The sequence below is a fragment of the Stegostoma tigrinum genome, chromosome 20, assembly GCF_030684315.1.
Source record: "Stegostoma tigrinum isolate sSteTig4 chromosome 20, sSteTig4.hap1, whole genome shotgun sequence".
NCBI lineage: Eukaryota > Metazoa > Chordata > Chondrichthyes > Orectolobiformes > Stegostomatidae > Stegostoma > Stegostoma tigrinum.
The window spans coordinates 25,183,527-25,210,485 of NC_081373.1; the positions used below are offsets into that span (position 1 = coordinate 25,183,527).

Genomic DNA, 26,959 nt, shown 5'->3' on the forward strand with positions numbered 1-26,959 from the left:
TGATCTCAAGCAATGAGTTCAAAATAGATGCAAAAAACAAATTTTAACGAAGGGAAATCCATCCCTATACTCAGTCATTTGACAGGATCCCAGGACGCTACCAGGTAACCTTCAGTCTTTGTTCAGTTGACAAATCGTAACTTTGACATCTGCAAAGGCATTACCACTGTCCATATTACTTCTGGGCTCACGAAAAGGACCTTATAAGAAACCAACTGGGCCTGAGCTTACACCTCAACTTAATGTGTAGTGCAGTGTCATTGCATGTCTATTTAATTACATTGGCTTACTTATGGAAAAATGTTACAACAGAAAACATTGATGAGCGAATTTCTAGAGCTTAAAATTTATGCAAAATCATGGCCTGAAAATTTGAGTTCAATTTGAAGATTCAAAAGTACACAGGGTCCACAACAAAAATGATTCAGCACTCCAGAAATAGCAAGTACTGTAGATGACAGCATCAGAGACAACACAGAGTGGAGTGCAGGAACACAGCAGGTCAGACAACATCAGGAAAGTCAATGTTTTGCATCAGGACCCTTCTTCAGAACTGGGGAGGGGGAAGGGAGCTGGTAAATAAATAGAGGGAGGTGGGATGGGGCCAGAGGAAAGGTAGGTGGGTTGGTGATAGATGGATGCAAGCAGGGGATGGTGGAGATTGATCAGTGGAAAGGGTGGGGCAGATAGATGTGAGAGAAGATGGGTAACTGCAGATTCCCAGCCCATTTCACGGAGCATCTGCGCTCTGTACACGATAATAGACAACACCTTCCGGTCACTAACCATTTTAACTCCCCCCTCACTCCCTTGATGACATGTCCATGCTAGACCTCCTCCAGTGCCAAAATGATGCCACACACAAACTGGAGGAGCAACACCTCATATTCCACCACAGAAGGCTGCAGCCCAATGGCCTGAAAGCAGAATTCACCAGTTTTAAAATCTCCCCAACCGCCCCGCCTTATCCTCCTGGACCAGACACAACCTGTCCATCTTTTTCCCAACCGATCTGACCCACCCTTCCCATTGACCAATTCCCACTACCCCTACATGCATCTACCTATCACCACCGCACCTACTTTTCCCCATCCCAAAGCATCCCTCCTCCCACCTCCTTGCTCTGACACAACCTGTTCCTCTTATCTCCCACCTACCTGCCCCACTGACCAATTGCCGCCATTTGCTACCTGCATCCACCTATCACCATCCACCTACCTTCCCTCCAGCCCCTCTTCCCTTTAATTATTTGCCAGCTCACTTCCCCCTCCACATTTCTGAAGAAGGGTCCCGACCCAAAATGTCAACTTTCCTGCTCCTCTGATGCTGCCTGGCCTGCTGTTTCCTCCAGCTCCACACTGCATGGTCTCTGACTCAGCACCCCTAATAGGTTTTGCACCAATACCACACCACAGTGATCCCACCTAGAAAACATATGCATAAACACCAGGTGAATAAAATAAGCTCAACTGTAATGTCCCAGGCTTTAAAAGTGAAATAAGATGACAGCATCCACTGTCTAGATCCAAAAGGGTACGCGTCGTAACAGAAATTAGTAGTAGACGGGCATTATTATTTTTGGCTCATGTCCACACAACTAGTACAGAAATGAGGGAGAAGACATGCATTAGCTAAAAATCCAGTGATCACTGCACTGTCAATTCAAAAGTCAGAAAACACTACCATCTAGTGGTGAAATAATTCTATCACTAAACATAACCGTAAAACTTAATCTGCAAAAACATTAAAATATTTCTTTAAAAAAATCCTTGCCAACATGTACATTTAAACAAATACATGTTAGCCAACCACTGCTTTGTCCCATTTTGGTGAGAATGACCGAGAAGGCACTAGACAGCACTTGCTTCCAAATACACAATCATGAAATAGATCAGTCAGACAGTCACCAGGAATGTTGTCATTCGGCACTTAGTTCAACTAGATACTGGCAGCGATGGCAGCGTGTTCTGCACTAGTGAAGGAAAAATAACTCAAAATATTCACTAACATAAACAGGCACCAATGATTGCCTATAAAAAGATATTTACAATGCTGTTTTCTACCAGTTACAATCATTTAACCTGAATCACAGCATGAGTCTCTCTCTACTGTCATTTTGAGATGAAAGAAAACATTTCTCTATGCATTTTACATATCAGTCAGCCTCTCCCATCCGAATGTAATCAGCTATGAGATTACAACACAGTATAGTACACATAAAGTATAATATAACATAACAATCTGCCTTCGTGACACAAATTTGGTATATCGCTGAAGTCACAGATCGGTCCTAATGAAGGTAGAGAATAGTAAAAGTTAAAAGCTTTAAAATATTCACCACAAATACATGTTTCATTGCTTGTTGGTACTTGCTATAGTACATTTAACTCTAGAGAATTAGACAAACTATTTTATGTAAAATATTGAAAAATATTTTCAAGATCAGCTTTGAATTGTTTGAAGCATCAGCTTTGACTAAAGCAACAAGGGTTCCTCAAGCAGTTAGCACTTTCAGCTGGGGAAATCTTTTGTGCCCTGCCTTATGCCACAGAACCCTTGGTTTTGTTGTGGGCATTGTCACAACTGTCTTGTAATGCGAAGAAAACGCAGTCCAATTTTAGAGTTACATTGAACATTAGATGCCATGCCTTGAGTTTTCCAAGTGCAGGCTGGTTGGTAGCTAAAAGGATACGCTGGTCGGTATGACCCATGTCGGTCTTTGGAACAGGTTACCTAGCATCACAGTGCCAGCGAGCACATTCTTTTAGCTGCATTCCTTGCAATAAACAAGTTACTGATCATACAAAACTAATCTGCATGTGCAGAAGTCACACGGAAGCTACATGTATCAATACCAAGGACGTTTTCCATTGCAGACAGGAAGAACATGTATATACTGTAAGGTAAAGTCACCATAGTCTTACCAGACTGTAGGGCTGCTCTGTTATTAGAGAGAAAAGTGATTAGTGGTGATTTAACCTGAGGGTCACTAGGCCTACGGCATAGGGAGCAGTTAAGAAAGAGACAGTCCTTATCGTAACCTCAGCCAGTGATGGGAATTGAACCCAGGATGTTGACATTACACTACTTTATAAACCCACATTCCAGCCAAATGAGCTAAACTGGGTCCCAAACTGTAGAACAAAATAGGTAACAACAATCTCTGGTTCATTTCTCAGAGTAATGCCTTGACCAATCAGAAAGAATATGCTTTGTTTAAAACAAAGCATAGCATTTACCTGCTGGTCATGATTAATTTGTGCATTCTCCATGGCAACACCTCTACCAGAGTCCACTTGCTAATGATTCAGCACTCTTCAACTCTCCACGCATAAAATATGAATGCTGTTTGCTCTTTACTTTGGTAATTCTTGCTAATTGTCCTGATGAATGCAATAAGACAAGCTTCAACAACATATCTTTGATTTTCAGTAAAACTGAAAAACTTGTTGACAGTTCTATAAAACAAAGGTTGAAAATATTTTCGTTTTCATCTCACACCTTTAAATCCATGATAACTACCTGGTTAAACTTATTAGCCAATGGAAAGCTTACAAGACCACATGGCAACACCTTTGATATTTCTTACTGATTTCACACCTCTTCCAAAAGCCTTGTATACATTCATCATCTACATACGAATAAGTTTGTAGGTTTTTTGATCCTTAATAAATAGGGTAAGAAAATTTTATGTGCAACCTAACTTTTGTTCTCAGTTCCTTCTCACCTGAAACCATGAAAACTTGCTAAACATGTTCTTGAGAAATATTAGAATAAACAAAGAATTGCAGATGCTGTAAAACTGAAACACAAACAGAAGTCGCCAGAAAAATTCAGCAGATTTGGCAGCATCTATGGAGAACAAGCAGAGTTAATGTTTTGAGTCCAGTAATCCTCCTTCAGAACTGGCAGCAGCTAGGAAATGGTAGTGACGTGCTGAAGACAGTGGGTGACTAGGGGTGGTCCTCACTTTCCACCCTACGAGCATCCCCATCCAAAGGATACTAAGCCATCATTTCTGCTACCTCCTGCAGGATGCCAAAACCAGACACACATTCTTCTGTTTTGCCGTCCATCCTGGGCCTCCTGCATTGCCACAATGACACCACCCAAAAGCGGCAGGAACAGCATCTCATTTTTCGCTTGGGAACCCTGCAGCCCAAGGGTATCAATGTGGACTTCACAAGCTTCAAAATCTTCCCTTCCCCGACCACACCCCAAAACCAGCCCAGCTAGTCCCCACTTCCCTAACCATTTCTCCCACCTCAAGCCCCAACCCCATCTCCTATCCACCAACCTCATCCTCCCTCCTTGAACTGTCCATCCTCCCTGGACCGACCTATCCTCTCCCTAACTCCCCACCTACAATCACCTTCACTGGCTCCATCCCCGCCTCTTTGACATGCCTGTCTCCTCTCCACCTACCTTCTCCTTTATCCATCTTCTATCCGCCTCTCCCTCTCTCCCTATTTATTTCAGAAACCCCTTCCCCTCCCCCATTTCTGAACAAGGATCTCAGGCCAAAACGTCAGCTTTCTTGCTCCTCTGATGTTGCTTGGCCTGTGTTCATCCAGCTCTACACCATATTATATCACACATTCTCCTCTGCTCCCTTTTCAGAATTTTGCAGGGACTGTTTCCTCCAGGACACCCTGATCCACTCCTCCTCCACTCTCAATGCAGCCACAGCACCTTCCTATGCAATCACAGAACCCCAATTACTTTCTCCTTCATCACTAAGGTTCCACACACCCCTTTCAGGTAAAGCAGCATTTACCTGCACTTAACTCAAACTGATCCACTGTATTTGGTGCTTAAGATGAAATCTTAAGAGACAAATGCAGACTCGGTGACCGCTTTGTGGAACACCTACTTCTGTCAACAAAAGTGATCCCGAGCTTCCAGCTGCTAGCCATTTCATCATATAAATATTGGCCAGAGAGCACGGTAGTGTCTCAGGCCTACTGCAGTGCTCCAGCTACAATCAGTGCAAACTACAAAAACAGCACCTCATTTCTTCATTTGGGAGCCATGAAGCCTTCAATATTTTGGAGTAGGTTTGTAGCTCAGGTTGTGGGTGTTGTGGTTGTTTGGTTCGCCAAGCTGGTTCATTGTTCCGCAGACGTTACATTACCCTGCTGGGTAACGTCAACAGTGCAGCCTCTGATGAAGCAGTTGTGTTTTCTTGCATGGTTTTAAAAACTCTCGAGTCCATTGAGCTGGATTACCTCACTTCCGGTTTTTCTTGTAGAGGAGTGTATATAGGGTTGAGTTCTGTGTGTTTGTTGATGGCTTTCTTCACGGAGTACCAGGCTCCTAGGAATTCCTGTGCCTGTCTCCACTTTGCTTGTCCCAGGATTTTGGTGTTGTCCCAGTTGAGTAGGCGGTTCTCTTTATCCATGTGGATAGTGAATCTCGGTCATGTTTTCTGCAGCCATTGGTGTTCGTGCACCTTGTTGTTAATTTCCTTCCTGTTCATCCGATGTAATGTTTGTCACAGTCTCTGCAGGGAATCTTATAGATGGCACTGGTCCTTTCCATAGTGGGAAGTGGGTCTTTGGTTCGGGTGAGCAGTCGTCGGAGGGTTGATGTGGGTTTGTGTGCCACTCTGATGCCCAACAGTTGTAGGAACCTTGTGATTAGTTCCGAAGCGTTCCTGATGTAAGATAGCATGATGAGTGTGTCAGGTCGGGGCGTGTAGTATCTTCCTGCTGTTGTTCGTGTAGGCATCTTCTGACTTAGTTTTTTTGATATCCACTATCTTTGAAAACCTGGAAGAGGTATTCTTCTTCTTCTTGGTGTAGTTCTGTGCTGTTGCAGTGTGTTGTTGCCCATTTAAATAGTGTTTGCACACAGCTTCGTTTGTGTGCACTGGGATGGTTACTGTTGAAGTTCAGTACCTAGTCAGTGTGTGTGGCTTTTCTGTATACTTTCGTCTGGAGTTCTCCATTTGTTTTGTGCTGTATCATGATGTCCAGGAATGGGAGCTGTTTGTTCTTCTCCTTTCTGGTGAATTTTATTCCGGTGAGGGTGTTGTTTATTAGTTTGTGTCTCCCCTTCTAGTTTGGTCCATTTAATGACGACAAAGGTGTCATCCATGTAGCGTATCCACAGTTTTAGTTGGATTTGCAGAACGGCCTTCCTTTCCAGTCTTTGCATCACTGCCTCAGCTATAAGTCCGTAAATAGATGATCCCATGGGTGTCCTGTTAATCTGTTCATATGCTTGACCGTTGAAAGTGAAGTGGGTGGTGAGGCATAGGTCCACTAGCTTGTTGTCTGTGGAGATGGTTTCACTGGGGTCTTGTTCTTGTGCTGGTAGTGCTGTCATTGTTTCCCTTGCTAGTTGTATGTCTATTGTGATGAGAACAGGGCAGCGACATCAAACAATATCACGGCGTCCTTGACATCTATCCTTGTGTCTTTGTTAGAACTGAGGAATTTTTGGGCTGAGTGGATTGAGTGGGGTGACTTGTTGACCAGGTGCCTGAGTCTCCTTTGTAGTTCCTTGGCTAATCTGTGTGATGGAGTGCCTGGTAGGGAGACTATGCTACGAAAAGACATTCATCTCTATCCATACGGTTAGGGAGAACCACCAATTCGACTGGGACAACACCAAAATCCTGGGACAAGCAAAGCAGAGACAGTCACGGGAATTCTTAGAAGCCTGGCATTCCACGAAGAAAGCCATCAATAAACACATCGAACTCGACCACATAAACACTCCACTATGAAAGAAAACCAGAAGTGAGTTAATCCAGGTCAATGGACTCCACAGTTTTAAAACCAGGCAGGAAAACACAACGGCGCTTCATCAGAGGCTGTGCTGATGATGTTACCCAGCAGGGTAATGAAACGTCTGTGGAACAACGAACCAGCTCAACGATCCAACCAACCACAACAAGAATCAATGTAAAGTCCAATGATTTTAGAACCATGAACAACTTCTTCTCTCTCCTTTACCAAACCCAATAACCCAGGATTGGTCAAAGTTAAAGCTGTTTTCAGCACAGCCAAAACATGAGCTCAAGTTGTGGATGCAGTTGTAGAATGCTCTGGAATCAACTCAAAAAAAAAATGGACTCACAGAGGAATATAGCATACCTTCAGGCAGGCAATAGTCCCAACACTTGAGCAGAAAGGCTAAGTGGAACACATTCAACACAGAAGAGAAGAAAGCCCTGGAAAGACTCAAGACAGAAACACTGTAATCTTACCATGGGACAAAGGATGCATGACTATAATCTTCAACAGAGCCCAATGCAATCAAAAAAGCTAACGCGCTACTAGCAGATACCAACACCTATTAACAGATGGTGATCGACCCCATGCCACAATTAGAGAACAGGATCAAAATAATTCTGAGGAAATTACACAACTCAGGAGACATCAACAAGATAGAATACGAAAAAATCAAGCCAGAGGGATCCAACACACCCCACTTCTACTGATTCCCCAAGGTACACAAGCCAGGGGGCTCCTCAACCTGCGGTGTTCTGCAAGGGTCAGTGTTGGGACCACAACTTTTCACTTTATACATTAATGATATAGATGAAGGAACTGTGGGCATTCTAGCTAAGATTGCAAATGATACAAAGATAGGTGGAGGAACAGGTAGTATTGAGAAGGTGGGGAGGCTGCAGAAGGATTTGGACAGGTTAGGAGATTGAGCAAAGAAGTGGCAGACAGAGTACAATGTGGGAAAGTGTGAGGTCATGCACTTTGGTAAGAAGAATAAAAGCATGGACTATTTTCTAAATGGGGAGAAAACTCTGAAGTCTGAAGTGCAAAGAGACTTGGGAGTTCTAGTCCAGGATTCTGTCAAGGTAAACGTGTAGGCTGAGTCAGTAGTTACAAAGGCAAACGTAATGTTGGCATTTATTTTGAGAGGACTTGAATATAAAAACAGGGATGTACTCCTGAGGCCACATTTGGAGTACAGTGTGCAGCTTTGGGCCCCATATCTCAGGAAGGACGTTCTGGCCCTGGACCGGGTTCAGACAAGGTTCACGAGAATGGTCCCAGGAATGAGAAGCTTAACGTATGCAGCACGTTTGAGGACTCTAGGACTATACTCAATGGAGTTTAGAAGGATGAGCGGGGGATCTAATTGAAACTTACAGAATACTGAGTGGCCTGGAAAGAGTGGGTATCGGGAAGATGCTTCCATTGGTCAGACAGACTAGTACCCCGAGGCTGTGCCCTCTGGTCAAGGGAAAGCCTTTTAGAACGGAGATAAGGACAAACTTCTTCAGCCAGAGAGTGGTGAATCTATGGAATTCACTGCCACAAAAGGCTGTGGAGGCCAGGTCATTACAGGGAGAAAGCAGGAGAATGGAGACGAAGAACTTATCAACCATGATTGAATGGTGGAGAAGACTCGATGGGCCAAATGGCCTAATTTCTGCTCCTATGTCTTAAGGTCTTATGGAATACCAATGGGATCCCCAATATCAGGACTGACTGCAAAAGCGGTAATGCAAAGTTTAGAATGGACAGTTCTCCCCACAATACAACCCAAACTCTGGTCTGCTATGTAGATGACACCTTCATGATTGTCCAACACACAAGACTAGAAGAAAACCACCGACACAAAAAAAAATCCTCACCAGAATAAAATTCATACAAGAAGAGGAAGAGAACAATAATTGACTATCCTTCCCAGATGTAATGATAGAATGTAAGAACAACGGGCAACTCCAGTCTTGCACATACAAAAAGACGGCATATACAAATCAGATACGCAATTACTCTAGCAACCACCCCAACACCCGTAAATGGAGCTGCATCAGGACATTATTCAATGGGCCACAACACACTGCAGCAATCCAGAATTGCGCAAAGCAGAACAGGAGCACTTGTACAGAGTTTTTAAAAGGAATGGATACTGAAAAAGCAAAATCTACCACTACCTCTGCGACAGACCACAACAAGATAATACAACACGGCCTGAAACACTACTCATCCTACCATACATCAGAGACATATCAGAAATAACCACAAGGCTACTCAGACCACTAGGCATCAGGGTATCCCACAAACCAACAATCATCCTGCGACAGCGACTTACAAATGTAAAGGATCCCATGCCCACAACCAATAAAACTAACATAGTATACAAAATATCATGCAAGAATTGTGAGAAACACTACATAGGTCAAACTGGAAGAAAACTGGCAATAAGGATACATGAACACCAACTAGTCACCAAGAGACACAACCAATTCTCACTGGTCTCAATACACGTGGACAAAGAAGGACACAAATTCAACTGGGACAACACATCCATAATTGCACAAGCCAGGGAATTCCTGGATACTTGGCACTCCATCAACAAACACAGGACCCAAAATACAAACCACTGAAAAACAGAAATGGACATGATGCCAACCACTCCAGCAAACCAAGGCATACAAATAATAAGCGGGACAGAACACCAACGCTTCACAGGAGGCACACTGATGATGTTGCCTAGCAGGGTGACAAAACATCTGCAATCAAACACACTGGCTCAGCAAACAAGTCTACAACATCAGTCAATGCATGTTCACCTACTTATGGTTCCCATTATCAACTTTTCTTTCTTCCTGGCACATTATCATTCATCCCTTTGTCTGTCTAACTGTTGTTGTCTCTCTGGGCTCCATCTCCACCTATCCAGTCACTGCTACCCACCACCCCCTAGCTAATATCAGTTCTGAATAAGGTCACTGCATCAGAAACATTAACTCTGCTTTGTCTCCACAGATGCTGTCAGACTAGCCGAGTTTCTCTAGCAGTTGCTGTTTGTGTATGAGAAGTATCAGGTTTTGGTAAGGGGAACATTAAATCAAGAGAAGTGAATGCAGAAGAGATTAAAAGGAATAGAACAGAATGTCTTTGGAGGCTGTCATTTGATAAATCATAGCTGACCTTGGACTTCAGCTGGAGACGAGCCCAATCTCTATATCACTCAATTCCTAAGAAATCAAAAACCATCCCAGCTTGAACAAGGATGGAGTATCCACAATCCTCAGAATTAGAGGTGTCCTGACTGGGTAAACTGCAGATCAATCGATTTTCCAAAAACAACTATTCTGTCACATGTCCAATCGAGCTTTGTTTGCACTTTTGTTGTAGCTTTACTTAACCTGACCAGTGTCTCAGAAGAGACAAAAATAAAATCAGTACTTATAAATATAATTTACTCCAGCTACTTTACATCAAATTACAGTGTTTTTAAATGAAGTCACTATGTTGCCATTACCAAAGTTAAAGGAAATTGTCCTTTGGTATTCTTTAATCAGGTTTTGATCCTCTCAACTTGTTACGTCAAGGTAGCATTTAGGGGACTATCCTGACACAGTGGTAGTGGCCCTGCTTCTGGGCCAAGAGACCTGAGTTCAAGTCCCACCTGCTCCAGAGGTATGTGATACCATCTGCTAACGTTGATTTAAAAAAAACAGCATTTTAACCAGTCTAACCCACAGATGGTTGAAGCATAGGTGAATTTAGGACTGTACATTTAAAGGGAGCTGTTATTCACTAGTTGATGTCATGAAACTAAAGTTCTGTGTAATCAAACGATTTGTTTATATTTATTATCTTCAACCTTTTCCTCAATTTTCTTCATGTGCCATGTCAAGGCCCATGCCTCTTTACTTTGGTCAGTTCGTCATGATATTTGAAGTCACACATAAAACACTATTAATTGTTCTTCAGACATTTCTGAGATTCATTCACGATTGTCCCAATTTATACTGGGATAGTCAGATTTGTAGGTACTTCTTTCAATGTCATTCTGCCCAGCTTTAATTATTTGTGTTGGCACCTGCATCTGGTATGTTGACAATTTTAAAATCTGGCACTTACGCTACTTTCAATTCTTTGGGCCACCATGGACTACCTCATTTATTCAACATGTCAAAACTTACTGCTTCCTAGGGAAGTTTTAAAGGCAGAAGGCAGCCGATCCAACAGCATATCCTTCTGAGAACTATGCACCAGCTAGAACCATTTGTCTTTGCATGAGATAATTTCTAACAATTAACTAATTTAAATATTCATACCAAGCCATAAATCCCAAAATTGAATTTGCTTAACATTTATATAATCCAAATCCATGGTATTCTTGCAAGAAATCAAATTTGATCATGTTTCATATATACCGAACACATCATCTTTCTTTTAGATTTCATCCTTGAGCTCCACTGGCATATTCATTGCTTTGTCACTATCCAAATGACAATCATCCATTTCACAAAATAATTTACTTCTCGCATGAAACAACTCGCCATGGCCATATTTTGCTTTCTATCTGGTAGGGTCTTAACCCAAATCCACATGTCAACTCCACTCTTCTGCCATTCAAATGGTTCAGATTCAGAAAACATTGGAGAGTAAACATCCCCCAATCATTTATATTTGCATTCTGGATTCTCTGCCACAGCTGCTGAGATTTTAAATTTATGTCTGTTTTTATCTTAATTTCTATCTTTCATCTGAAAGAAACTATCCTCTATGTGTTATATTCAAGGAAGTGAAGCAACGAAGGACAGAACTACAGGCAATTTTCTAAGCTTTTATTTACTGAGATTCACATCACAAACATATGCACACACAACCCAACAACCACACTTTCAATCTGGTCCTAGATATAGGAGTACAAGTGAATGCCCAATTAATGCCCACAATTGCATATCACTGCATGGAATTAAATGTATAATTAACAAAAGAATGTTGGGTAAGATATTTATGCAAATAATTCTGGAGGTACTGCTGTTGGATATCATAAGTAACTATATACTATTCAAAGGAGGAGTCTATGCCAACTTTACATAATGGGCAGATGAAACATAAAATACAATACAATTCAAGAGAATTATTCAAGTGACGAAAATCATGCAGAGTTAATAAAATGGCCATTTCCAATTCATTAATTCTGCTAATCTAACACAGCAAGTGGATTCTGTTATAGCGTGTCTGGTTTAAAAAAAAAGGTTTCATTACATTTTCACTTCTATTGCTATTATGATCTAAAGACTTACTTTCTGAGCAACACATAAAGGTCTTCCCATTTATAATGGCTTTATTGTGAGTGTTGTACAGTGATTTTATTCAAATTCTGAGTATCTATTTCCCTGTTTTCTTTTCTCTCTTGAATATACTGACTTGGTATCCTGAGGTTTGATTCAATCAGACCATCAGTATTTCACCGAAGTGGTAATCTTGCATGTACAAGTTCAGATGCTGAGGAGAGGCAAGCGGCTACATGTAGGGGACGTGATTGTTAAGCCTACTCTTGTTCTTACCTCACTTTCGCAGAAATGAAGATATAGAAATCAAGAGCAGAAATACTAGTTGTTTGTTCCCCACCCATCTTGAGAATAAGGTTTAAGCACAGAATCTTGCAGTACAATAACACAAAGCTTCACTTGTGTTATCCAACTAATCTCAGTTCCCTGATCTGTCCCCATAACCCTGCACTCATCTCCTTTTCAATTCTACATCCAATTGCCATTTGAAGTTTATTACTGATGCTGTTTCCATCAGTGTTTCCATTAGTGAAGTGTATATCATAAGTCACTGAATAAGAAAATTCTCATCAAATTCTGGTTCTTTAGCCTCTTAACTTCCACTCACAGTTGAGCATGATCATTAAATTCAACGCAAACCAAGAGCTGAACCTGTGTCTTTCTTAATCTGTATGATTTAGGGCCACACCAGCAGATTTTTTACACATAGCCATCATAAGAGGTTCAAAAGTGTCTTTCAGGAAATGTTATATGCAGCAAAATACTATTATTTCAATTTACTGAACAGTATAATTACAATGAGAGGGGTTTCTGACAGATTAGTAACAAGCAAAATTTGAAAATTTCTAAAATACTCAGACATGAAATTAAGGAAATACGAAATATCAAAAAACTTCACCCATTTCTTAAAGAAAACATATATTGTGTGTGTGCAAGATCTTTTCTCTGTACAAAGTATAAATGAAATGAACTTACAAAATCCTTATCTAGCTTTTCCAATTCCTGTTTATAGCTTTTCATTCGGGTGCTGAATAGGCCGCGGCTCTGGAGCGGTATCTCCCGTATCTCAAGGTCCATTTGTTCAAGCTTTATGCAAAATTAAAAGTAATAAGATACGAATTCATGTGCGATCACTTTCAAACAAACATTCCTGAGGGGTAACAATTTTATTTCCAGGGCAACTATAATCGCCAACTATGATGATTAATCAGTTTTATTTTTGGTAGATCCCAGCAAAGTGAAAAATGACCAACCATGTACTATAGTTTGAGAAAAACACTCCACAATTGTGCGAATAGAATCATTGTAAGTATATTTTAATTCAAAGTTCCTCAAATCAAAGTAGCTTCTATCAGTAATTTTAATATTTTAAAGCATTGACTCCCAACTCTGTTCAATTGAAATGATTGGGCAATTGAATTCCTTTGCACAAAGAACTACAAAGTAAGAGGACTGTGTGATCATGATGATAAAATGTTACAATCTGGCATTCTGATATAAATAAATCTCACAGCATTTTAATGTGTGTCAAATAGAAGTCTTTTTACTTATGTAATCCTATGATCATGCATACCAAGAACAAAACCCCTAATCAGTTTAATCTCTGCATTTTGAAAGAAACGTTGCATTGATATGATTCTCTTTTTGAGCAAATGAAGCTATCTGTTTCCAATCATTTTGTTCTCTAACGATAAAGCAAGATGAGGCTGTAGAAACATGTCTTTTTATCCTAGTTAACAGCCAAAAATTCCTGACAATACAGAGCTATTTCAAAGACAAGTTGATGGGACAGTACACAAGGGAATGAAAAATATCAATAAACCATATGATGCTAATTTTTAGCACCAAAAATAGCCCAATGAAATTTAGCTCACCAACATTCATCAGAAACTGACGTTTTGCATTAACATTCAAACAAATTATAAGGAAATGCTACAATTTAAATGTTCTAACTTGAGTAACTTATAGTTTTAATAGCTCTATTTTCCTGAAACTATTTGACATTCTTCACTCTCTGGATTCAAATTCAAATAGCTATTCTTCACAATGAATTAAAACAAATAAAACATACAATAGTTTAAAATATCACATGCAGTTTCTTACCAGTTCCCGAGCTTCTTCCATCTGCTTTTCCACATTTGCAACCATACATTTCTTGTCATCTATAGAGTAAAGAAATGAACATTCCATATCACATTAATTTACCAAATAATTAATACAAAATGTATAAACAATAAATGATTGAAAACTGTCACCGAGTTCAACAGTGAAATTTGAGATATAGAGGGGCTGTGGAATACCGCTTCATCCCTTAAGGTACAAGCTCCTGTCACCGTTGAAGATAGCACAATTCACAACTGACAGTACAAACTTCCAGAGGGTCAAATTTTAAAAAATTACTTTTGTTAAAAACAGTGAGCAATGTGCAGATGTCAAGGATACATGATTAAGCGTAGAATCTGAAACTATTTATTCCATGATTATTTTCTAAGGCTCACGTCAGTAAAGCAGCAGAGCCACATGTGAAATTTGTGACATATCCTACAATATCAATATATAATATACAATATAACCAAAATATATTGTGAAGTTCATTTAAAGTTAGATTCAAAGCACAGCCTAATTGGAATTAAGTGATACAAACTATAGAGTTCAGTCATGACCTGGCAAAATTATTTTCACAATGTATTCTTTATTATCAAAGGTGCATTTCCAAATAGCGGTGTAGAAAATATTTGGTGATTGTGATAAAATGTAATGCACATTGGCTTTAGAAATAGTTAACATAACTACTACAGGCAACAGCAATTAGTTTAAGCTGGTATATCTAGCCCTGTATCCTAGCAGATACTGATTTCTGCATTTGAAATAACCTAACCTGCACACAGCTTACCCAGTAGTCCTTGAAGAGACAAAAGCAAAATATTATGGACACTGGAAACCCAAAATAAAAACAGAAAATGCTATTTGAAGAGTATTTATAGATTCTGTGAAGAGAGAAACAGCATTAATATTTCAGGTGATGACTTTTCATCAGAATTGGAAATGTTTAAAGATGTAACAAGTTTTCAGCAACTTTACAGTCAAGGGGTGGGAGGGGAGGACTGAACAAAAACTAAGTTCTGTGACAGGGAAGAGGGCAGAATGATGAAATAGCAAAAGGATGAAAGTTCAAGGTAAAAAAGCAAGGTAATGGGTCAAATCGAGAAATCAAAGAAAGGCAGTTGTCAAGGGATCAGTGGACATATATATAAAATTTTGGACAACTTGAAGATAGCAAAACAAAAGGGTGGAAAGATTTACAGCTGGACCATATGAAGGTTAGATGTACTGAAGGATAGAATGTAAATTGAAAGCAATTTTGTTTACATTTTCCAAAGAAAGGGAAACAGCTTTGGATTTTTAAAGGCAAAGAAATGTGTGGAGGGATCTGACCGAAACAAAACCATTCCACATACTTGCCAAAACAAAAAACTAACAAAGCCAGGACCCAAATGGGTTCTCACAGCAAATAAAGTGGAGGTAAAGAGAAGATTATTCAATGTAAGGGCAAGCTCAGCCACGCAGGGACAATTACTGGTAGATGGAATGACTGGAATACGCAGTTAGAGAAATGGATACGGTAGAGGGATCAGATGCCTTTGCAAAGCAGACTTTTTGCTGCAGGAAACAGGAAGCTCCTCCACTGCTGACCACCTGGGAAAACTATCAAATAAAGATGGGAGAAAAACAAAGAAGTGAAGATTAGAAAAATAAAACTAGTTCAGTGGGCCAACAGCAGTCTGAATCAAAGGGTCTACCAAGGCAGTTCTGTCTGAGAATCTTGGAAAGAAGATAGAAGCAAGCTGTGTAGGTTTGGAGGCAGGGGAAACTACAAGGTTGAAAGTGATATAGAGAAAGCATTTGGAGATGATGTCAATGATAGAATTTCTTAGACTATCTACATGTTCTACATTCCATACCCTAACTAGTCACTGTGAGAAAAAAAATGTTTTTTTCCCCCTCACATCACCCAGGCTTCAGTTACACATCATTTTATCAAGAGATAAGAATAGCAACAAGTTTCTGTTCACCTGGCAAAGCAAATATACCAATGTGAGAATGTTGAGGTCTAATGTGGAAATAAAGTTGGAAACTGACTTCAATGCCAAAAGGAATAAGTAATTGAAGAATAACTTCTAAGCTGTCAGGTTCCTAGGGATAAAGGACAGGCCAGCTACATGAAAGTATATACTGATGATAGGATGTTTGGAAAAGACCTGAAGTAGCTGCAGAAAGGGAAACATATGACTCAACATTTTTTTAAATCAAACACTGAGTCAAATCAATCAAACAGCAAAAAGTGAATTTCACAATAAAAGGTGTAAATCAGAGGCAGGAATTGATTCGTCATTCCACGCTTGGACACTCCGTATATGGACGATAAAGGCAACAAAACTGAGACAGTGAAAATAAGTGGGCAAACCCAGATTTCCTAGGGTTTTATATCTGTGGCCCCAGAGATGGTCAGTATAAGATAAAGAAGCTTCAAGTAGGAGAGTCATAGTAAGGGTCTCAAAGCTAAGTGCATTTCAGTTGCCCAAGTGCAACTTGAATTAAAGACAACTGGAGAATAAGCCCATGGGATCTAAGGTACATTGCCAGGCTTGCTTCAAGCGTGGACTGTGGTTGTTCCCCTAGTGAGCGCGCCTAGGACCAGAGGCCACAATCTCGAAATAAGAGGTCACCTTTTAAGGCAACGATGAGGAGGAATCTTTTCTCTGAAAGTGTATGCAAATCTATGGAATCCTTTACCCCAGAGGGCTGTCAAAACTAGGTCATTAAGTATACTCAAGGCTGAAACAGGCATATTTTTAATCAGTAAGGCTATCGAGAGTTACAGGGATAAGGCAGGAAAATGGAGTTGACAGTTCAGTCATGATCTCATTGACTGTCAAAAGAGACTCAATGGGCAAAATGGCCTACTTCTGATCCTCCATTTTTAGTCTTAAGCATCTTCAGCTGTATCATCACATATCTGAATTGAGAGATTTGCTGATGATAGCACAAGTTCAGTATCATTCTCCTTTCAAATACTGAAGCAGTTCCTGTGCATACACAGCAAGACCAAAAAATATCCAGGCTTGGGTAGGTAACATTTGTGGCATACAAGAGTCCAACAATGGCCATACCCAGCAAGACAGAATCTAACCATCGCACAGTAACATTCAATGGCATTACTATTGTTTTATCCCGCATTTTCAACATCCAGGAGGTGAACATTAATATGATATTTAACTACACTCACCATAAATGGTGTGGCTACGAAAGCAAGCCAGGGGCTAGGAATTCTAAAGCAAGTAATACACTTTCTGACTCGTCAAAGTCTATCCAACATCTGCAAGTATTACCACACAGAGATAAACTACCACACAGAGATAAACAGCCACATCAAATCAGCCTCCCTACGTTGGCATTTGTAACACAGTAAAATTAAAATATTTAATGACCATCAAAACTGACTCCAATGACTTATGACATTGTGAAAAATTGACGTCAGACACTAGGTTTCCAGCACAAGTAAAGATTTAATAAATTATTAATCATACAATAGCTTTAGCAAAGCAATGTTAAAGCACAAGGTATTCTGATAAATATTTATGATTAAAACCTAATCTTCCTTGATTCTAACCACACTCACACAAAGTTAGAAAAACAGCACAATTAAGGGATAAATTAAAAGGGTAAAATGAGATGTATCAGGGCACTTAAGTTGACTCCTTGACCCATGATCCACAACATCACCAGCTTATGAGATCACATCTTGCATGGTTTGCAAACATCTTCCAGTAAGCTCCAAGAAATATTCATTTAATTCTAAGGAGTGAGATTCCATTCTCTGAACTTTCACTAAGTCAATAATGAGAGAATAACCAGGGAGTAATCAAACATCTGTCCTGTACCTTTTGCCGACACAAGCCTTCAGGTTTAAACACTGTTCAAAACCCAGTTCAAATTCTGCCCTCTCTTTGTTAAACTGGTTGTCTCCCTATGAGGTTCCAGTTAACATTTAACATCTAAAATGGACAAAGAGAAACATGGCTCGGTGCTGGAGCTGAATTCCTCAATTTCTTGGAGCAGTAATTACTGTTGTTACAAACTTCTGCTTTGTTTTTGGAACTTTAAAAGAATGGTCAAAAACAACAATAGACCACGTGGGAGGTTGGAGGCTCTAGAGTTCATCAAAAAACACCAAGCAGTGAACTTTTACAGACAACTGACTGTGAAAACGCAGGTGTCTCTAGAAATCAGAGTTCCGTCCAAGAAAAATAAACAGTGAAATTTCACAACTGGCTTTGGAGGGGTCTGATTATTGTAATGACTCACAGCTGGGGGTGTCAGGTTTTCAGAGTCTGAGGCAGCTTTTATTTTTAAAACTTTTAAATTTAATGCTTTTTATATCTATAAAAATGAGTAGGGTGAGGGTATGTTTTTTATGTTTTACTGAGATCTGTCTCTTCATTTTTTAAAAAGATATAGAACATAGATATTCAGTAATCCTAGAACAGTGTTTTTAGAGCTGTAAGACTGTGCTGTTTTCTGCGTCTATAGATTGTTAAGATGCAGAGTTGGCTTTTAGTAGTGTGGATGTACTCTTCCTGTCGGATGTGGGAGAATAGGGAGAATTTCAGTGTTCCTGATGATTATGTCCGCAGGAAGTGTGTTTGGTTATGAATCCTATCAGATCACATGGATTGGTTTAAGGAGCACTTACAAGGGCTTACAGGAACCAGGGATGTGATGGATGACAGTTTCATGAAGGTAGAAAACTCACAGATACAGTCAGACAGATGGGTTACCTCGAAGAAAAAGAGGAGAGACAGACCGGTATTGCAGGGCTCCCAAAATTTAAAGCCTCCTGAGCAGCACAAGCAAATTAGCTGTGTCCTTCTCAAACAATTATGCCATGGACTCTCAGGGGAACATAGCACTGGCAGCCAGGTTACTGGTACTGAGACTGACTTACTGGAATAAGGGGTACATCATCGACTGATAGTAATAGGGACTCTCTAGTCAGGGTCAGATAGATGTTTCTGTGCTGAAAACTTGACATCAGAATGGTGTCAGGGTCAAGAATGTCTCAGAGAGGGCGCAGAATACTCTCAAAAGGGGGAGAATGACTAGCAGGAGGTCATTGTACACATTAGGACCAACGACATATAAAGAGAAAGGGACGAGGCTCTGTACAGAGAATACACGAAAACGGAGGTTAAAAAGTAGGTCCTCACAGGTAGTTATATCTGCTTTACTCCCATTGTCACGTGCTAGAGCGAGTAGGAATAGGAGGATACAGCAGATCAATGTCTGGCTGAGGAACTGGTGCCGGGCAGCAAGGATTCACATTTTTGGATAATTGGAATCTTTTCTAGGTACAAGTGACCTACATAAGAAGGACTGCACTCAAACTGAGAGGGGACCAAAGGGCAAAGAGGTTTGGTAGTGCCACTCAAAAAGCTTTAAACTGGGGTGTCCCGAGCAGACAGTGAGAAAAGAGATAAGTCCAAAACTGATACAGTGGTGAAGAGCAAATCAAATAGTCAAGACTGGCAAAACCAGGCAGAGAATGAGGTAAAACTGATAATTTAAACTGCATTTTCTTCAATACAAAGAAGCCTGACAGATAAGGCAGATGAACCTGGGGCATAGTTGGGAAATGCGACTGGGATATCATAGCAATTACAGAGACGTGGCTCAGGGAAGGCTGGGACTGCCAGCTTAATGTTTGGGGTATAGATGCTATAAGGAGAATAGAAATGGAGGCAAAAGAGGAGGGGGCACAGTGTTTTTGGTTAGGGATAATATAATGGCTGCACTTGAGGGGAATATTCCTGGGGTACATCCAGTGGAATTATTTGAGTGGAACTGAGAAAAAGGGATGATCACGTTATTGGGATTGTACTTTAGGCCCCGCAATAGTCAGTGGAAAATTGAGAAGCTGATTTGTAAGGACATCTCAGATATCTCTAAGTATGACAGGGTTGTAACGGTAGGGGGCTTTAACTTTCCAAACATAGACTGGGACTGTGATATTGTTAAGGGCTTGGAGGGAGAGGAATTTAAGTGTACACAAGAAAATTTTCTGATTCAGTATGCGGATGTACCCACTAGAGAAGGAGCAAAACTTAACCTTCAGTTGGGAAATAAGGCTGGGTAAGCGACTGGGGTGTTAGTTGGGGAGCACTTTGGGGCCTGTGATCATAATTCTATTAGTTTTAACATAGCGATGGAAAAGGATAGACTTGTTCTAAAAGCTAAAGTTCTAAAATGGAGTAAGACCAATTTTGATGTTATCAGCCAAGAACCTTCAAAAGTTGTTTGGGAGAGACTATTGGCAGGTAGCAGGATGGTTAGAAGGTTGGAGGCCTTTATAAAGGAGGTAATGAGAGTGCAGAAATTCTTTCTGTTAGAATGAGGGCAAGGCTGGTAGTGCAGGGAATGCAGGATAACAAGAGAACGTGAGGTTCTGGTCAAGAAAAAGGAAGAAGCACAGGGCAGATATGGACAGCTGGGATCAATTGAATCCCTAGAAGAAGATGAGGGTAGTAGGAGTATGCTTAAGAGGAAAATCAGGAGGGCAAAAGGGAACATTCTTGGGCAAATAGAAAAATCCAAAAGGATTCTATAAATGTACAAAGACCAAAAGAGTAACTAGGGAGAGAATAGGGCCCCTTAAAGATCAGCAAGGCTGTCTATATGGGGAACTGCAGGAGATCAGTGAGGTATTAAATGAATATTTTGCATCCGTATTTAGTGAGAAGAATATGGAAGCTAGAGAATTTGGCAAATTAAATAGTGGTATCTTGAAAAGTGTACATTTACAGAGGTGGCGGTGCTTATCATCTTAAAATACATAATGATGGATAAATCCCCAGGACCTGTTCTGGTGTACCTTAAAACTTTGTGGGTTGTGGAAACTTGTGGAAAGCGATTTTTGGCCACGGTTGAGGTGCCAGAAGACTGGAGGCTGGCTAACGTGGTGCCATTAGTTAGGAAAGGTGGTAAGAAAAAGCTAGGGATCTATAGACCAGTGAGCATAACGTCAGTGATGCGTAAGTTGTTTAAGGGGGTTTCTGAGGGACAGGATTTACGTGTATTTGCAAAGGCAAGGACTGATTAGGGATAGTTAACATGGCTTTGTGCATGGGAAATCATGACTCATTAACTTGATTAAGTTTTTTGGAGAAGTAACAAAGAAGATTGATAAAGGAAGAGCAGTAGATCTTTGTATGACTTCAGCAAGATGTTTGACAAGGTTCCAAAAGGTAGTCTGGGTTAGCAAGGTTAGATCACATGGGATCCAGCAAGAACTAGCCACTTAGATACAAAATTGCCTTGAAGTTAGGAGATACACAGCGGTGGTAGAGGATTGTTTTTCAGGCTGGAGGACTCAGACCAATAATGCGCCGTAACGATCGGTGCTGGGTCCACTACTTTTTGCCATTTTATATATATGATTTGGTGTGATTGTAGAAGGAATGGTTAATAAGTTTGTGGATGACACCAAAATTAATGGCGCAGTAGACAGTGAAGAAGGCTGTCTTAGAGTACAAAGGACCTTGATCAGATGAGCCAATGGACCAAGGAGTGGCAGATGAAGTTTAATTTAGATAAATGAGGTGTTGCATTTTGGAAAGGCAAATCAGGGTAGGACTTATAAACTTAATGGGAGGATCCTGTGATATGTTGTCAGTCGAAGAGACGTTGGGGTGCAAGTTCATAGTTCCTTGAAGGTGGAGTCACAGGTAGACAGGGTAATGAAAGCGGCAATTGGTATGCTTGCCTTTATTGGTTGGTGCACCGAATACAGGAGTTGCAATGTCATGTTGCACCTAATCAACAGATTGGTTAGGTTGCTTTTAAAATACTGCATTCAATTCTGGTCTCTCTGCTATAGGAAAGTTGTTGCTAAATTTGAAAGGGCGCAGAAAAGATTTACAAGGATTTGGAGGGCTTGAGCAGTAGGGAGAGGCTGAATAGGCTTGGGCTATTTTCCCCTGGAGCTTATGAGGCTGATGGGTGACCTTATAGACGTTTATAAAATCATGAGGGTCACAGATAGACAGAATATCCAAGGTCATTTTCCCAGGGTAGGCAAGTCTAAAACGGGCATAGGTTTATGGTGAGAGGGGAAAGATTTTTAAGACACCTATGGGACAACTTTTTCACATAACAGGGTGGTGTATGTATGGAATGAGCTCCCAGAGGAAGTGGTGGAGGTTAGTACAATCACAACATTTAAAAGGCAGGGTTGAGAGGTCTATGGACTAAATACTGGCAAATGGGCCTATATTAATTTAGGATAACTGTTCAGCATGAACAAGTTAGACCAAGTATCTGTTTCTGCGCTGTACAACTCTGAATCTATCTGCCATCCATTTGAGCACAAGGCCTCCCAAAGTCTAAGCATTTATAGAGCACTTTTTAGCAAGAAACAACCTGTAATGAACTACCAGGCCTGATCTCATGAACAAGTAACAGTTCATTTAAAATAAGAGAGAACAAATAAGCAGTTGAACACAATCCAAAGGTCACCTTTCAGCTCTCAGCTGTTCACAGTTCCAAACCAGAAGAATGAAGAACAAAGATTATAAAAAGCCAGCAAAATGCACAAAAGCACAAGTCAGGAGGGTAAGAAGCTGCTCTTCACTCAATGAATAGCACCTCCTACACACTCAAGAAGCCCAACATCATCCAGGTCAGTGCAACCTACTTGATTGGCACCCCAACTACCACCATCAATATTCACTCACACCACCGGGGTGTATCATGCGTACCATCTATAAGATGAAATGCCACAGCTTACTAAAGCCTCTACTACCTAGAATAAGGGCAGCAGATGCAATGGGGTATCAACTGCCTCTAAACAACATGCCCACCTGATTTAGATTTACACGTCATTATTCCTTCTGTGTCACTGCATCAAAATCCTGGAACTCCTTTCCTACCAGCATTGTGGGTGTACCTATCCTCCTCTTGCCATTGAGAACAAATCATTTTAAAAATCATATATCATTGTATGGCATTTCCCCTCCTTTGATAGATGTATGCTAAAATAAAATTGAAGCTAAATGTTTTATTTCTTAATGAAGTACTGAACGTGTTTATCTTAGTCTCTCAACCATATTACTAAAGTATTGAAGGATAGCCAGAATTGCAGATGCAGTTCTGATGAAGCGTGTAAACCCAAAATGTTGACTTTCCTGCTCCTCTGATGCAGCCTGACCTGCTGTGGTCCTCCAGCTCCACACTGTATTTACTAAAATATTGCACAGACCAAAATCTTACAGTAAAACTAAGTATATATAATGTTTTAAAGTGAGTATTGCATGTAAACTTTCTTAGGATACTGAAATGCTCCTGGGGACTCAGCTGGTGTCCTCGTACTGAACGAAAGCAATGCCATTACTGCATGGCAACACGGAATCAGAGAACAGTTACAGCACAGCAGGAGGCTATTCAGTCTTCTGTGTCAGGGCTAGCTCCGTGCAAGAGCAATTCAGACCGCTCCACTCCCAAGTTCTTTCTCCACAGCCCTACAATTTATTTACCTTTTGGATGTTGATCCAATTTCTTTTTGAAAGCCATAAGTGAATCTGTCTGCCACTTAGATAGTTCATTCTCAAGTGTTACCACTAGCGATATCAAAAATGTTTTTCCCACATTGTTTTATGCTACCAGTCATTAATCACTATATATTGATGCATTATATAGTGTGAAAAATGATAAATTAAAGATTGAAATTGAAATGTAACTTTTTTTACACTTCACTCTCAAGGACTTCAGTTTTATTTGATCTAAAATTTTAACCATGTCCAATCACCTAACTAAATATTGTCAAATTCTATTGCCGTAATTAAAATCACTCTATTTTAGGGATTGCAGAAGTTTGCACTAATCATTTCGAAGTCTGCACTCTGGAAACTTTCAACACAGTACTCCCTGAAGAAAGCAGGAAACACAGCAAGGAACTGAGTGAAAAATCTAAGAACTCTATTATTTCATGAGTGGCCAATTTGTTCGTTAACAAACTGTCAGGTAACTCAGTTGGTATAAAGTGGTACTTTCAATCATTTTTTTCAATGGTAGCTGCAGCTTTGGTTGCTTCAATAACAAAAATTTAGTGATTTAAAAATAACTTCTTGCTACTGGAATAGTCACATGGTTTTAGTGAAGTATCTGCTTTATGATGAAAGAATTCATACAACTGAGAATTACATAACTCATTTTAACTTGTCACTTTACTAAGGTTCTGGGTTGCTAAATGTTCAAACCAGAGAGCTGCAAATGTGCACAAGTATGACATTTGGTTCCAGCAGTTTATTTTGAGCTTGTTTGAGAAAATTTATTGTATTAAAGTCATAGAAGAAGTGGGCATGGGAAGTGTGCTGAGGTGTTGAACCATAAAGTTACAATTATGGACAGATGAAAATATTTAGTGAGGATGATAGCCCGATCTGCATTTGGTCTTGTCAGTAGCAAAAGGAAATAATGCTGAATATCCGTCAAATATTGTCATTGTGATGAGTCTAAGCGCACTGGCCTTTAGGAAAGGATGTAAAAACCTTAGAGAGGGTGCAGATGAGAGTTACTTCAGTGCTGATGAGGAGCTTCAGTTCTACAAAGTGACCTGAAAAACTGGGGCTATTCTCCTTCAAAGAGAGAAAGCTGAGATGAAATTTGATTGAACTGTTCAAAATCAGAAACAGAGGCAATGTGAAGAAACAGTTTTAAAGCTCCAGGTTGTCGTGACCTGGGATGCATTGTCTGAGTTGTGGTGGAAACAGATTCAGCATTAATTTTTATAAAAGAAGTTTTGAAGGGAAAAAAAGGGCATATGGAAAGAAAAGTAGGCTGGAACTAACAGGATATCTTAGCAAGGACCAGAAACAAGCACAATAGTGAAATAGTCGCCTTGTGTGCTGCATTATTCTACAATTATATGATCTTATGCATTCGTTACCTTTTACGTTACTTACATTTCAGCTAGTCAGTCACCTTGTCACACTTTGATCGTGCTCTCAGCACTTTTATCCAAGATTCAAGCAGTAACAGAAATTGTCAACAGAAACAGGCCTGAAATAGGACAACTAATAATTTCAAGTGAACCTACCCCATGTAGAAATTTATGTTCAAAATCATGCTGACTGATTTTATAAAATACAGTGCCCTCAAAGGTCATCTCAAGCATATCAGGGTCAAAAACTGGCTGCTGAATTTAGGCATTTGAAAAATAAAATTTACTAATCCAACAACCCAAAACAGCTAGAACATAAATCTGTTAAAACCAAATTTTTAGAGATCTTTGAATTTCATGTAGTAAATTATGCCAAATAAATACATTTCTGTCTCACAAAAGATTGCACCTTCAGCCATGGATAATGAGGTAAATAAACAGCCACTGCTTTGCAAAGCATCAGTTCCAAACAGCAAGATGATAAATAGGAGTACCCCAGAGGGAGCAGTCCCTTCAGAAAGCAAAACGTTATGCGAAAGACTGATGCATGTTGACATAATATGTCGGTGATAGCAACAGCCAAAATTCCAGCAGATGTAAGCATTAGAACAATGGAAAGAGAAGACAAAAGTGAGTCTTGTCATTTCTAGGAATAGAGAAAATAGCCAAGTCTTCTCCTTCTAAAGAGCTTTCTGCTGTTCCAAGCTACCTGTTAAAGACAAAATAGAAGATTTACAAGGATGCTTCCAGAATTCAAGGGTTGGAACTAAGGGAGAGGCTGAATCGATTAGGGCTATTTCCCTAGGGCATTGGAGGCTGAGGGGTGACCCTATTGAGGTTTATAAAAATCACAGAAGCACAGATAAGGTAAATAGGCAAGGTCTTTCCTGAGGTGGAGGAGTCCAAAATTAGAGGGCATGGGCTTAAGGTGAGAGGGGAAAGATTTCATAGAATCCCTAGTGTGGAAACGGGCCCTTCGGCCCAACAAGTCCACACCGAACCTCAGAGCATCCCAGCCAGACTCATCCCCCTATAGCCCACCTAAGCTACACATCCCTATGGGCAGTTTAGCATGGCCAATTCACCTAAACTGCACATGTTTGGATTTAAAAGGGATCTAAGGGGCAACTTTTTCACAGAGAGGGTGGTGCGTGTGAGGAATCAGCTTCCAAAGGAAGTGGTGGGCACTGGTACAACATTTAAAAGGCATCTGGATGAGTATATAAATAATAAGGCTTTAGAGGGATATGAGCCAAATGCTGGCAAATGGGGCTAGATTTATTTAGGATATCTGGTTAGCATGGACAAGTGGACTGAAGAGTCTGTTTCTGTGCTGTATATCCCTATGACCATATGACTCTAAATGCATTAGATATGATGGGTAAAGGGATCTCACTGCTAAATAATAACTGAACAGTAAATGTAAAATTCTTAAATTTTGCTTCACGCTATGGTCAAAATAAAGGAGTTTCTTTGCCGCATTCAGGACTATAAAAATATGCAAAGTGAATGGGTCATAAGGGTTCGTAAACTGGATTAATAAGTTTGCAGATGACACTAAAGTCGGTGGACTGGTGGACAGTGTGAAAGAATGTTGCAGATTGCAGGCTGACTTGGATAACCTGCAGAATTGGGCTGAAAGGTGGCAAATGGAGTTCAATGCAAATAAATGTGAGGTGATTCACTTTGGGAAGAATAATAGGAAGGCAGAATACCGAGTCAATGGAAAGATTCTTGGTAGTGTGGATGTGCAGAGGGATCTTGGTGTCCATATACATAGGTCTCTGAAAGCTGCCACCCAGGTTGATAGTGCTGCTAAGAAGGCATACGGTGTGTTAGTTTTTATTGGAAGAGGGATTGAGTTCCGGAGCCGTGATGTCATGCTGTAACTGTACAAAACGCTAGTGCGGCCTCACTTGGAATATTGCGTACAGTTCTGGTCGCTCCATTAC

General features: G+C 40.3%; 1 protein-coding gene across 4 annotated transcripts in view; it reads right to left on the reverse strand.

The window, feature by feature from the left end:
- Nucleotides 1-26,959, reverse strand: part of vti1a (vesicle transport through interaction with t-SNAREs 1A) — a 349,246-nt gene that overhangs the window by 319,450 nt on the left and 2,837 nt on the right. For all 4 annotated transcript variants that reach the window (XM_048550676.2, XM_048550677.2, XM_048550679.2 and 1 more), the window contains exons 2-3: nucleotides 14,117-14,175; nucleotides 12,989-13,099 (exon numbers count right to left, since the gene is read on the reverse strand). In XM_048550676.2, the coding sequence (XP_048406633.1) occupies nucleotides 12,989-13,099; nucleotides 14,117-14,175 (170 nt within the window). The remainder of the gene's footprint in view (nucleotides 1-12,988; nucleotides 13,100-14,116; nucleotides 14,176-26,959) is intronic.